Consider the following 13,932-nt stretch of genomic DNA (forward strand, 5'->3'; position numbering starts at 1 on the left):
GAATCAGGAGAACAATGTACATACAATTCTATGATGAAGAATTATGAATGACTTAGTTATTCTCAGTAATACAATGATGCAAAATTCTTAAAGGCTAATGAAAAAGCTTATTACCTGCCTTTAGAAAAAGAAATGATATTGTCTAAATACAGACTGAAACATGCTATTTTTCACTTCCTTTATTCCTTTCATTCTAGTCTTTCTTTATAAAATGACTAATATGGAAATGTTTTACATGACTGTACATGTATAACCTAAATCCTATCACTTACTGTGTCATGGGAGGGAGGACAGAATCTGGAACTCAAAAATTAAAAAAACTTAAAAATTGTTTTAACATGTAATTGAAGAAAATATATATATATATACCTACATAAACACACACATTTTAAATAGCCTTTGAAAAGAATAAGCTCATTTGATTATATGGGACAAGAGGTAATGACAGAAGGTATTTAAGTGATAGAGATGGAGAGGAAAAGAAAGAAAACACAGCATTAGTCTCTAATTTTTCTTTAAAATATGAAGCAAGGCAGAATGACAAATTTGGAAATACATTTAGAAGAATTGTATATGTTTGACCTATAATGGATTGCTTGCCATCTAGGAGGGATGAGAAAGAAAAGGAAAGAGAAGGGGGAGGGAAGAAGAAAATTTTAGAACACAAGGTTTTGCAAGTGTGAATGTTGAAAACTATCTCAGCATGTAGTTTGAAAAATAAAAATTACTTATTTAGTTATTATAGAAAAATAAAATAAAATATGAAACAAGGTTTCCAAGTGAGAGAATAGAGGGAGGAGGAGTCATGGAAGATTTGGGAAGGGATAAAAAGGTTTCAAGAGCAGGGTAATGTGTTTTTTAGAGAGGTATAGTAGAATTTGTTAACAGCAATGTGTTGAGATTGTGTTAATATAAATTTGTACACACATGCAGGGGTGGAGCCAAGGTGGCAGATTGAAGCCAGGAAGCTGCTCAAACTCTCACAATTTCACTTAAAAACCACATGAAACCAAGCTTCTGAACAAAGTCTGACAGAATGAAAACACTCTCTAGTTCAAGATAAATTGGAAAAACTTCAAGAAAGGTCAGTCCCACTGACATGAATAGGGTTTTTCAGCCCAGGGAAAGCTGAGAAAGACAATGAGAGGGTCTTAATCACAACAAATTAGCAACCGAGACCCACAGTCTTGGCACAGTAGCACACCAGACCAGTGGGGCAACCTGTATAGCTCTGAAGGAAAATTCTGGGAAACCAGGCTGTTTCCTGGAAAAAGCAAATAAAGCTATCCCCTGCAAACATAAGGAACCCCTGTGCTCAAAACCAAGTGCTCACAAAAGTCTTTAAAAAACAATAAGAGCGGTAGAAGAAAAAATGAGAAAAGAAATGAGAGGTATGCAAGACAGAGTCAACAGCTTGGAAAAGGAAGACAATTCCTTAAAAAATCCCAAAAAAACATTTTAGCCAAATGGGAAAAAAAATCCTCTAAATAAAACAACACCTTCAAAAGAAGAATTAACTAAATGGAAAAAGAGATATAAAAGCTAACCGGGAAAAAAAAAAAAATCACACATAAAAAACCAGAATGGGGCAAATGTAAGCTAATTACTCTATGGCATATGAAGAATCAGTCAAACAAACTAAAAACAATGAAAAAATGGAAGAAAATGTGAAATACCTCATTGGAAAACAGCCGAACTGGAAAATAGATTCAGAAAAGGTCATTTAAACATTATTAGTCCATCTGAAGGCAACAACCAAAAAAAGAGCCAGAGTAGCATTTTTCAAGAGATTGTCAAGGAAAATTATCCCAATATTCTAGAAAAAGAGGGGGAAATATTCATTGAAACAATCCATTGATCATCTTCAGAAAGAAATCCCACAAGGACAACCTCAAGGAATATTGTTGTACAACTTCAGAACTACAATCTCAAGGATGAAGTACTGCAATTGCCCAACAAAAGCAATCCAAACATCAAGGACAAACAGTATTACCAAGGATCTGGCATCTTCTACATTAGGAGGACTCAAATACTATATTACAGAAGGCAAAGGACTGGGGATTACAACCAAGAATTAACTACCCCGCAAGACTGCACATCATCTTTTAGGGGAGATGATGGATCTTCAATGAAGTAAGTGACTTTCAATCATTTCTATTGAAAGAAAAAAAAACTAAACAGAAAATTTAATTTACAGACACAGGATTAAAGAGAAGCATAGAAAGGTAAACATGGAAAATATATATAATTTAAAGGTGAAATTGTTTACATCCCTACGTGAAAAAATGATATCTGTAATTCTTGAAAATTATATCTGTTTCAAAGGCAGACAGAAGAGGGGCATCTCATGGAAGGAGGGTATGATTATAAATGAACTCTGATGTGAATATCAAGGAAAAAAGACATTAAAGGGTAGGAAAAGACCTGTACAGGAATAAGAGGAAATAGGAAGGGTAATGGGACAAATCAGATCACATGAAGAGGTGCAAAAGACCTATTACAATCCAGGCAAAGAAGGGAAGGGAATGAGCATTGTCTGAATTTTGATCTCATCAGTTGTGGTTCAAAAAGAGGATAATTTAATCATTCAGTTGGATATAGAAATTTATCTGGGGCAGTTAGGTGGCTCAGTGGATAGAGCACCAGCTCTTTAGTCAGGAGGACCCAAGTTCAAATCTGGTCTCAGACACTGTGTGCCCCTGGGCAAGTCACTTAACCCCAATTGCCTCCGCAAAAAATTGGCTACAATGATGGGAAAAGATAATAACAAATGCTGGAGGGGATATGGGAAAACTGGGACACTGATATATTGTTGGTGTGAAATGATTCAACCATTCTGGAGTGCCATGCCCTTTTGACTACTACTAGTCAGCTGGGGAATGGCTGAATAAGTTATAGTGATGAATAAGCTGATCCTGGAAAAATTTACATGAACTGATATTGAATGAAACAAGTAGAATCAGGAATACATTGCACACAGTAACAGCAAGAATGTACACTGATCAATTATGAAAGACTTGCTTCTTTTCAATGGTTCAATGATCCAAGGCAATCCCAATAGACTTTGGATCTTCTGGATCTCAACTATATCCAGAAAAAAAAACTATGGGGATTGAATGTAACTCAACAGATGCTTATATTCACTTTTTTTTTTCTGTTTTTCTTTCTCTCTCACAATTTTTCTTTTTTGTTTTGATTTGTCTCTTCCAATGTGACTCATAACGCAATGCTCACTAAAAAATAAATAAATAAATCTAAAAACAAAAAACATAAATTTGTAGGAGATCTGATCAACATGGTAACCTAATTTTCTCCATCTTTCTTTAACAGCAGCACATTTGTTTATGAACAAAGGAGGAAAATGGTATAAGTGATCTAAGGCTGAATTATCTCAACTGTGGCTTGCTTGGGCATAACTGGCTATCTGATAATATAAATAGGAATATAAAAGAGGAGGACAGGGTAGAATTAGTTCACCAATGGATCAAGATGGGGGAAAGAGGATAGAATAACTCTTGCAGTGAAGAAAACATAGGAAAGAATTGAAGAATCAAGGGTCTAGAAGTCATGGAACAGATCAAAAGTAGGATTTTTTAAAGGGAGGGCGGGAGGTGAAAGAGAAAGAATTGAAGCTAATAAATTATGGCCGAATAAGAGGATTTTGGAGTTTTTTTAACAGAGGTGTGGTACCCACATCACTTTTGGTGGTAATGTCAAGATCATAGAGTATGAACATTTTTATGTGTGGCTGAGATGAGACTCAAAGCAGATAAGCAGGTTGAGGAACTGAGTAATTATAGTGTTTTAAGGAGCATCAGTATGTTAGCTAAAAGTGAAATAAATTTTCAAAAGATAAAGTCAGTGCCATTCTTTATACTATACTGCCTCTTTTTTCTAATCAATCACATTCTGCCATGAAAATAAATAATTATTACATATCTTGCCATTTTATTTATATTAACCTAAATTTGTGCTAGAATTTTAAATTGCCAGACTCTAGCACAGTAATTTACACATAGTAAGCCTTAAATCACCATTTACTAAACAGACACCGCAGAATCAAAATTTATTCTTGTTGAAAACAGACAAAAGAAAAGCATTTTCTGCAACTTGGACTTTAGACAAGAAAAAGCTAAATTCCTTTCAATACTTCTTTTCTCTGCAAACATCCATGCAAATATCTATGATCCAAAAACTGTTCTGAGGTTCAAATTATTTTTACTAACTAAAATAGATTTTTCCACTGCCAATTCTTGTCATCTGTAGCATGTGTATGTGTATATGTATTCTATCTTTATTTTTATCCATATTTGTGCCCAGAATGACCATTACCCAACAATCGTCCAAAAAAAAATTTTGGGTTAAACAAATAGGTAATATTATATGGCTTACTCAAGTTCAATCCTGAACATTTATTAGATTGATTTTCATTGAACAAAGATATCCTGCTCTGTAACCAAAGGAAGGGATAAAGAAAAGAGAAAAAAAAAAAAAAAAAAAAAACAATCCTAACCCTAGAAAGCTTAACAAGGAAGCTAAAAAGGCAGACAACAGATCAAAGGGCTATGCTTTCTGACATCAATATGTATTAAACATTATGCTGTATATTCTTTTTGTAAATATCTGAGGTAAGGTAAAATATTATTAGCACCTGCATTGCTCAGTACTGTAAAAAATCACAAATGCATGCTAATTAGAAGAAATGTTGATTTATATAATAAAAATGGTTTACATGTATTTAGAGGAAAGGAAAGGAACAGACTGTCCACTCTGAACAGCTAAAATTCAAGATATCAAAAATAATTATGTTTGTGACCTCCCACACTCTTAGGTCTCTATGAAGAAAGATGCATGAGAGTGGATCATCAGTATTTACCTTATAGTTGCTCCATATAGAACGAAAGGCAAAGGAAACAGCAGTGTATGAACTAAAAATTGATTAATTCCATTTCTTAAAAGACAAAAACTGCTTCCTGAAAATGTATACTATAGAGAATGTAACAAATAACTGAAAATGCAAAACTCTGTTCTAAAAGAAAGATCATATAGCATTATTTTTGACATTATCCATGGTAGGCCTCTTCTAGACACATTCCAGAAAACGACTATTGCTTCCTGTTCACTTGTGTACACTATAATTCTCTTCACATAGTGCTGGACAGATTATCTTCTAGAACAGCTGGTTAACATTTGGTTATATGTCACTGAGTCCTTCAGTTTTTTTTTCACGTAAACTGACCAAGTCTAACTGTGCCTGTCTTATTCTATACTTGTAGAACACAGGATTTTTTAGATCAAGAATAAAGCTTTACATATTTCTCTATTAGATAAAGTCCAATGCTTGAGCCTGTAGAGATCTTTCTGAATCCTGTCAATCTTTATGTTAGCTACCTCTCCCAGGTCTGTGGCATTTACAAATTTGATGAGCAAGCTATATAAACCTTTATCCAAGTCATTGGAAAAAAAAAAAAAAGGTTTAAAAGCATAGACCTCTGGGACCCTCCCAATGGAAACTTGCCAAGTTAATGGTGAACAATTAATTATATCTTACTCTTTGAGTCTAGCCGTTTAACCAGTTGTAAATCCATTTAATTGTATTAACATGTAGTAAATATCTTTCTATTGTTTAAAAAAAAAAAAAAACTGTGAGATCATCAAATCCTTTGCCAGTCAAACTGTATTACAAAATATTGCTTACCTGCTAACTTAATAAATCTATTTTAAAAAGTAAATAAGATAAGTATTCAAAGATGTGTTTTGATGAAACCATGCTGACTCTTGGTAATCATTATTTCCATTTCTATTTTAGTTTTCCCTTTACATTTACAAAGCCCCTTACATATTACCTCATTTAACCTTATAACTTGTGAAGCAGATGCTATTATTATTAACATTTTATATTTGAGAAATTGAGACAGAGGTTAAGTAATTTGCCTTAGTTCAGACCTATTAAGTATCTGAAGCAAGATTTGAACTCTGGTCTTCCTAACTGTATAGTCATAGTATTCAATTCACTGCACTACATAATTGAGAAAAGAATTGAAATTCACTGGCTTATAATTTAAAGATTGTGTTTTCTCCCTTTTTTTTTTTTTTTTTTTTTTTTTTGTAAAACAAGACACTCATCTCTTCCCAGTTCTGTGGAACCTCTCATTTTTGATGATCTTTTGAATATCACTTTTAGTAATTCAGTAATCAATTGACAATTTTTTTATGATTCAAGTGAACACAAATCAACTATACCTACCAGCTCTTTTAGTACTTCAAGATGCAGTACATCTAGACAAGATGATTTGACATAAAGAGTAGGTGCTTTTTTTTTTTTACCATATCATTCATTTCTCATTTATATCTCCCTATTAATCATTTTTTGATTTTCGTTCTGTCATTTCTAATGGAAAGGTTATTGTCCTTCACAGAAAGATAAAAGTATTGAGCAACTCAGTCTTTTGTCTATTGTCAGTTACCCTCACCCCATCTATCCTAAGTAGTAATCTTATCTTCAAATTTCCCCCAATATACCTTTATTTATTATTTATTTTAAGACTTCTAACTTTATTTTTACAATTATTTTTACAATTTACAATGAATTTTCCATATTCATTCCTTGCTTACATTTTAAATTGGTCTTTTAAAAATTTAAGCTAAGTCCAAACATAATATCCTCTTAAACAATGCCCATTTTCTCTCCCCACTGGAATTATCTCCTTCAAATTTTAATTCTTGAGATTTTTTTCATCCTTCCTGGGATGTAATATTTTAGTCAATGGGATCATATCTAACCTTCTTTTAAATCTTTTGAAATCTACTTTCACAAAATCTGGAATGTTTATCATTCCTTGCCTTGTCTATTCCATTGGAAGTTCTAGGAGGTTGTGGTTATTTCCAACAAAAGTAGTATCATCTCCACCAAAGCAACCACTCTTCTCCCTCTTTGGGAAAATGAGATCCAGTACAGAATTTCCCCTTGTTAGTGCCTCTTCTTCTCAAAGGATATAAATATCACTAAGTCAAGTCAAAAGTGATTAGCAGCCCCACTTTTGGCTGAAAGACAACTCTGGCAGATGTGTGAATAGCTGAAATATATTCTGATAACAAAATCAACTGTTTCTCCATTCACTGATATTAACCCAAATGTTCTCTACTATATTTTCCTATTTAGTCTCTGAATTTTCACAAGACTATACTCTTATTATATTGTGTTTCTATGTCTATATTTGATCTGTTTTGATTTCCTTTCAATAACATATACCCATAATAACATATACCCATCAAGAGCTATAATCCCATCTTGTAGATTTCTTTTTATTAATATTTATAAAGTAAAATTTGCCTTCTTGAATTAGACATCGTCTTGTTTCTACTGCTTCTTGCCTAAACTTTTGACATAGCTCTACCAAGATCTGAGGCCACAGGTCGAATAAAAATAAAAACAATGATTACAAAAAAAATAAAGACTTACAGGAAGTGAGGTTAAATGTGAGAACCAGAAGTATATATGGAATAAATAAAGCCATTAAAAAAAAGAAACCACTACCACCAAAGGCACCTTAGAAAGTGTTCTTTTTGTTTTCTGTCATTTGTTTGAGAGTATGCTGTCATAAGAAAGGGGTAATCACATAAGATTCTATTCCATATTTGAAAGAGTTTTTTTTTGTTTTTGTTGATGATTGTTTATAATAAAAATTTAAAAACCTATAAGAACTCAATGAAACACAAGATAGAATCAATCCTAACTACTTCTCACTTAGTAGAAGAAAAAAGAAGAGATGGCCAAAAACCTATTATTTGGCAACAAGTTATTTTCAAATGAGTAACAAAGCATCATATTTTCCTTTCATCCCTAGCAGGGATTCTCAGAGTTCATGCACATCACTCCTAAATATTGCCAGGAAAAAGAAAAAACTATCACTTGGTTGCAGATTTCTAAACTTCAGGATTCCAAGGTCTCATACATATTTTCATAAGTTACAACTCAATTCAACTCAAAATTCATCTATTACATGTAATTTCCTATATTAGATACCAGGGACACAAAAACGGAAAGTGGCAGGAATGACATTTCAAGTTGAGAAATATGGGTGATACGAGGCAGAATATAAAGGAAAAGGAGAGGCATAAAATAAAGATCAAGGAAAGATTCATGGAAAACCAAGAACTTGAATAAAACTTGATGAAAAAAAAGCAGATTTCAATAGATAAAGGTAAGAAAATAGAGAAAGGCAAGAAAAGGTAAGAAAAATATTCCAGCAACAACTTATAAGTATATAGGATTTTCAGCTTTTTCCACAATAACTCCATGTGAAACAATTATTCTTTCTATTTTACAGAAAAGGAAATTAAGATTCAGGGAATAATTTCCAAATGGTCTGATCCCTAATGAATTCCAGAAATGGAATCCAGTTATAAAGCATAGACTACATAGCTAAAAGAAATTCGGAAAGTATTAGACAAGATCGTGGGGAAAGGAAATTAAAAGCTGCTTGAACATCAAGTTGATGTAGTCTGAAACAAGACTGAAAAGGTGATATGGCATAAGAAATGCTAGTATAATAAAGGCACATTTTATTATAAGCAATAGGATCCCAAACAGCTTTGAGCAGCAGAATGCCAAGGTCAGGCTTTAGGTCACTCTGGTAATATTTCCTTCTAAGGAACAAGTAACATTAAAATCAGTTTGTAGGAACTGGGGCAAGTAACTTTACCATTTTAGTTCCCTTTTTTGTACAACAAATAGATTGAATAAATAATCTCTAAAGCTCTTTCTAGCTCTAAAATTCTATGATTCTATCTTTTAAAAATTGGTGGGCTATTTAAATTGGATCATCTTATCCAAAGATAATCATCTTAACTAAATCTTTTGTTTCCTTTAATGCTTTATCAAATTATAGATCATTATTGCTTGACCCCAGGCCCCCCATTCTGCAGCACAGAAATTTGCAGGAAATTATAAATTGGAATAGAAGGGTACAAAAATACTTGATCTGTGATCAAACAAATCCAAGGTTAAAACTTGAGGTTCTTTGACTCCCAAAAAAGTACCCTTCTACTTCTTCTAAATTACTTAATTATCTCTTAAACCTATTCCTAACTTTTCTATTCTTATTGCTACCAAACCAAGCAGATTCTCTTTTCACTAATCTAACTACTAAACTATTTATTATGTGTCTGACTCTGAAACTGTGGTTGGTTAGGTACTGCACTGATAAGAATGAAGGAATCATTAGTAATCTTGGAAAGAGCAATTTCAGTCCAGTGATGGATTGGAAACCAGATTCCAAGGGATTGGAAATTACTACTCCAACAGGTTTCTAATAGGTATTCTAGAACTCGTCAGTCTTCCCTCTAATCCATTTTTCACACTACTATTGAAATTAATCTTATATTATTCCTCTATTAAGACCTTTGGATGACTCCCTAAAGTCTACCAAATAAGACTCAAGTAACTTTATTTAGCATTCAAAGTCTTCTATAACCTACCTTTGCACTCATATCTTCAATAACTCTCCAATATTCTATTATCCAAATTTGATTGCCATGCCCAAACAGTTCCAAATACAGATTCAGCATCAGCATCTCAACCACATCTTTAAAATCATTTTTCCAGAAAAACTCCACTTTATTTCAAATAATTTATTCTCACCAACTTCTTGAACATATAGTTTAAAATACTATTTCCAAAGTAGATTTTTTTGAACTATAAACTATGGAAACTGCTCATTATTTTACCTCTCCTTTTTTATAGTTTGAGCTACCTTGTTCTCTACCCAATTTCCCTTTAATACATCAATATCTCTCATATTAAAATACCTCTATAAGGTATTTAAATTTTAAATAATTAAAAAGCATTTATTAAAACCACTACTAAATGCCACTGTGCTAGGCCTGAGGATCAAAGTATTAAGAATAAGACAATATTTATTCATAAGGACCTTATCTTACATATAATCCACAAATAAACAAAATATCTTCTCAATACTCTAAGAGAAGATTTGCAATAATCTTAAAACAAATTAATTCAACTAGTATTGAAATCTCTATTTATTCATCGTCTATTGGTTTAGAATTTCTCATTTTCTAGAATAGTGACAGTTTCTTATCTCTTATAAGGTAAATATGCATCAGTAAATGATCTTAAAGGCAAAGTCAAACAAGAAAAATTGGCTGAACTTTCTTGTAAAAAAAAAAGAGAGAGAGAGAGAGAGGGAGACTACCTGACCTGCAGTGACATTTATAGTGAAATGCCTGTTTGGTGCTTTTGATATTTTTCTGTTTATTTTAAGCTTGAAATTTTGAATCAACTGAAAATTTTAGAGGGCAAAAAAAAGAAGAAAAAAAAAACTTACGTGATATAACACTATCCATATACTGAGGTAAATAAGGAGCCCAAGCATCAATTGTTTCTTTTCTTCCTCCTTGTTCAATTCTTCTTAGTTCAGCTAACAGTAAAGCTTGAGCCGCTTCTCTTACCTAAATTCAAGCAGGCAATCAGGAAATATAAAGATGTTTACTTATAAATATTAGCAAACAGGAAAAGGCAGAGTATATTTGATTGTTTATTGCTGTACCAAAAATACTTTATAAAAGTAATAAAACAATCTTAAGAATATGGTAGTCCAAATTATTTATGCAAGGAAAAAAAAACACGGAATGAACAATAATCATAATCAATAAATATTAAGTGCCTACTAAATGCCAGGCAATATGTTAAGCACTGGAAATAATAAAAGAGGGAAAAGACAGTCCTCCTCTCAAGTTACAATCCATTGCTGGTTAAATAGAGATTTAAATAAAGATTTTATCGAAAATTAAATTTAAATGATAAAGAAGTTGACAGCATGATTTATCAAATTAACAGGCTCAAAATTTAAACTATAACTATAGTTTTGAAACACATATCCTTATATTTTTTTAATTTAAAAAAATTATTTATTTTTAGAGTTTTTTAAAATTTTCAGTTCCAAATTCTTTCCCTTTCTCTATTCTCTACCCTAGTGAAAGGGGGAAAAATAGGGTATCAATTACACTTGTGAAATCACGTAAACCATATTTCTTTATTAGCCATATTGTTTAAAAAAAAAAAAAAGCCAGACAAATAAAGTGAAAAAATGATGCTTTAGTTTGCAGTTAGAGTTTATCAGTTCCCTCTGGAGAGAGATGATTTGTCATCATGGGTCGCTTAGAATTGTCTTGGCTCACTGTATCATAATACATCATAATGTATGTTATAATGTACATTATAATGTAATCATAATAGTTAAGTCATTCACAATTGATCACCATACACAATTGCTAATACTGTATACAAAGTTCTCTTGAATCTGCTCACTTCACTTTGCAACAATTCCTAAAAGTCTTCTGAGATTTTTCTGAAATCAGCTTGCTCATTTTTTTTATAGCATAATAATATTCCATTACTATCCACTACTATCCATTACTATTGTTTTTTAGTTTTTGACATACAGACTTAGTAGTGGTTGCTGGGCCAAAAATACACACAGTCTTACAGTTCTTTGAGCACCGTTCCAAATTTTTATCCAGTAGACCTGGATCAGTTCACAATTTTACCAACAAAACATTGCTATCCCAATTTTTCTATATTTCCCTCAATATTTATCATTTTTCTCTTCTATCATAATAGTCAATCAGGTGTGAGGTGGAACTTCAGAGATTTTCTAATTTCTATTTATCTAATCAACAATGATTTGAAGTATTTTTTCTCCTATTACTATAGTTAAATTTTATTTTTTCCTTTTGAAAACTGACTGTTCATATCCTATGATCATTTTAACAATTAGGGAATGATTTGTATTTTTATAACTTTAACTCAATTCTCTAAATATTTGAGAAATGAGGACCTTCTCAGAAAAACTTGATATTAAAAACTTTGTCCCAATTTTCTACTTTCCTTTTAATCTTGGCTACATTGGTTTTGCTTTTACAAAAACCTGTATTTCAATGTGATCAAAATTATTTATTTTACTTCCTATGATCTCCTCTACCTTTGTTTGGTCATAAACTCTTTCCTTATTCACCGTTCTTTGGTAATTTGATATGGAACTGAATAAATATAGCTAAAATTATGATTTTTAGTCAGTAGCATCTATTTAAAAACCATCAGCAAGCATCATATGTAATGGGGATAAACTAGAACCATTCCCAATAAAATCAAGAGTGAAACAAGGTTGCCCACTATCACCATTACTATTCAATATTGTATTAGAAATGCTAGCTTTGGCAATAAGAGAAGAAAAAGAGATTAAAGGAATTAAGACTAATGAGGAAAGCAAATTATCATTCTTTGCAGATGGTGTACTTAGAAAACCCCAGAGAATCTACAAAAAAGCTATTAGAAATAATCCACAACTTTGGCAAAGTTGCAGGATACAAAATAAATCCATAGAAATCATCAGCATTCTTATACATCACTAACAAAATACAACAGCATGAGATACAAACAGAAATTCCTTTTAAAATAATTGTGATAATACAAAATATTTGGGATTTTATCTGCCAAGGGAAAGTCAGGAACTATATGAGCAAAACTACAAACACTTTCCACACAAATAAAATAAGGTCTAAGCAATTGGAAAAATATTGAGTGCTCATGGATAAGTCGAGCAAATATAATAAAGATGACAATACTCCCTAAACTAATTTATTTCTTTAGTGCTATACCAATCAAACTTCCAAGAAACTATTTTACTGACCTAGAAAAAATAACAACAAAATTCATCTGGAAGAAAAAAAGGGCAAGAATTTCAAAGGAATTAATGAAGAGAAAAGCAAATGAAGGTGGTCTAGCTGTACTAGATTTAAAACTGTATTATAAAGCAGCAGTAATCAAAACCATTTGGTACTAGCTAAGAAACTGAGAAGTTGATCAATATAATAGGTTAGGTTAACAGAACAAAATGGCCTATGACTACAACAATCTAGTATTTGACAAACCCAAAGCCCCAGCTTTTGGGATAAGAATTCACTATTTGACAAAAACTGCTAGAAAAATTGGAACGTACTATGGCAGAAAGTAGGCATAGAGCCACACAATACTGTATACTAAGATATGATCAAAATGGGTTCATGATCTAGACATAAAGAATGACATTATAAACAAATTAGAAGAACATAGGACCATTTACCTCCCAGATTTGTGGAGGAGGAAGGAATTTGTGACCAAAGAAGAACTAGAGATCATGATTGATCATAAAATAGATAATTTTGATTATATTAAGTTAAAAAGTTTTTGTACAAACAAAACTAATGCAGATAAGATTAGAAGGGAAACAATAAACTGTGAAAACATTTTTACATCCAAAGGATCTGATAAAGGCGTCATTTTTAAAATATATAGAGGACTGACTCAAATTTATAATAGTTCAAGCCATTCTCCAATTGATAAATGGTCAAAGGATATGAACAGACAATTTCCAGATGAAGAAATTGAAACTATTTGGAACCACATGAAAAGATGCTCCAAATCACTACTGATCAGAGAAATGAAGACAACTCTGAGATACCACTACATACCTGTCAGATTGGCCAAGATGACAGGAAATGATAATGACAAATATTGAAGGGGAAGTGAGAAAACTAGGACACTGACTTATTGTTGGTGGAACTGTGAACAGATGTAAACATTCTGGAGAGCAATTTAGAACTATGCTTAAAAAGTTAACAAACTGTGCATATCCTTTGATCAAGCAGTGTTACTACTGGGCTTATATCCCAGAGAGATCCTAAAGGAGGGAAAGGGACCCACATGTGCAAAAATGTTTGTGGCAGCTCTCTTTGTAGTGGCAAGAAACTGGAAATTGAGTGGATGCCCATCAATTGGAGAATGGCTGAATAAATTATAGTTAATGAACACTATGGAATATTATTATTCTGTAAGAAATGACTAGCAAATCTTCAACATTGACATGATTCAAA

At 32.1% G+C, this 13,932-nt stretch overlaps 1 protein-coding gene across 1 annotated transcript in view; it reads right to left on the minus strand.

Moving 5' to 3' along the window:
- The window catches only part of WDR7 (WD repeat domain 7), a 500,592-nt gene that overhangs the window by 350,539 nt on the left and 136,121 nt on the right, over positions 1–13,932 (minus strand). Inside the window, exon 19 of the mRNA XM_051969585.1 lies at positions 10,347–10,470. Coding sequence (XP_051825545.1) covers positions 10,347–10,470 — 124 coding nt within the window. The remainder of the gene's footprint in view (positions 1–10,346; positions 10,471–13,932) is intronic.

This window comes from Antechinus flavipes, chromosome 1 (genome assembly GCF_016432865.1).
Source record: "Antechinus flavipes isolate AdamAnt ecotype Samford, QLD, Australia chromosome 1, AdamAnt_v2, whole genome shotgun sequence".
Classification (NCBI taxonomy): Eukaryota; Metazoa; Chordata; class Mammalia; order Dasyuromorphia; family Dasyuridae; genus Antechinus; species Antechinus flavipes.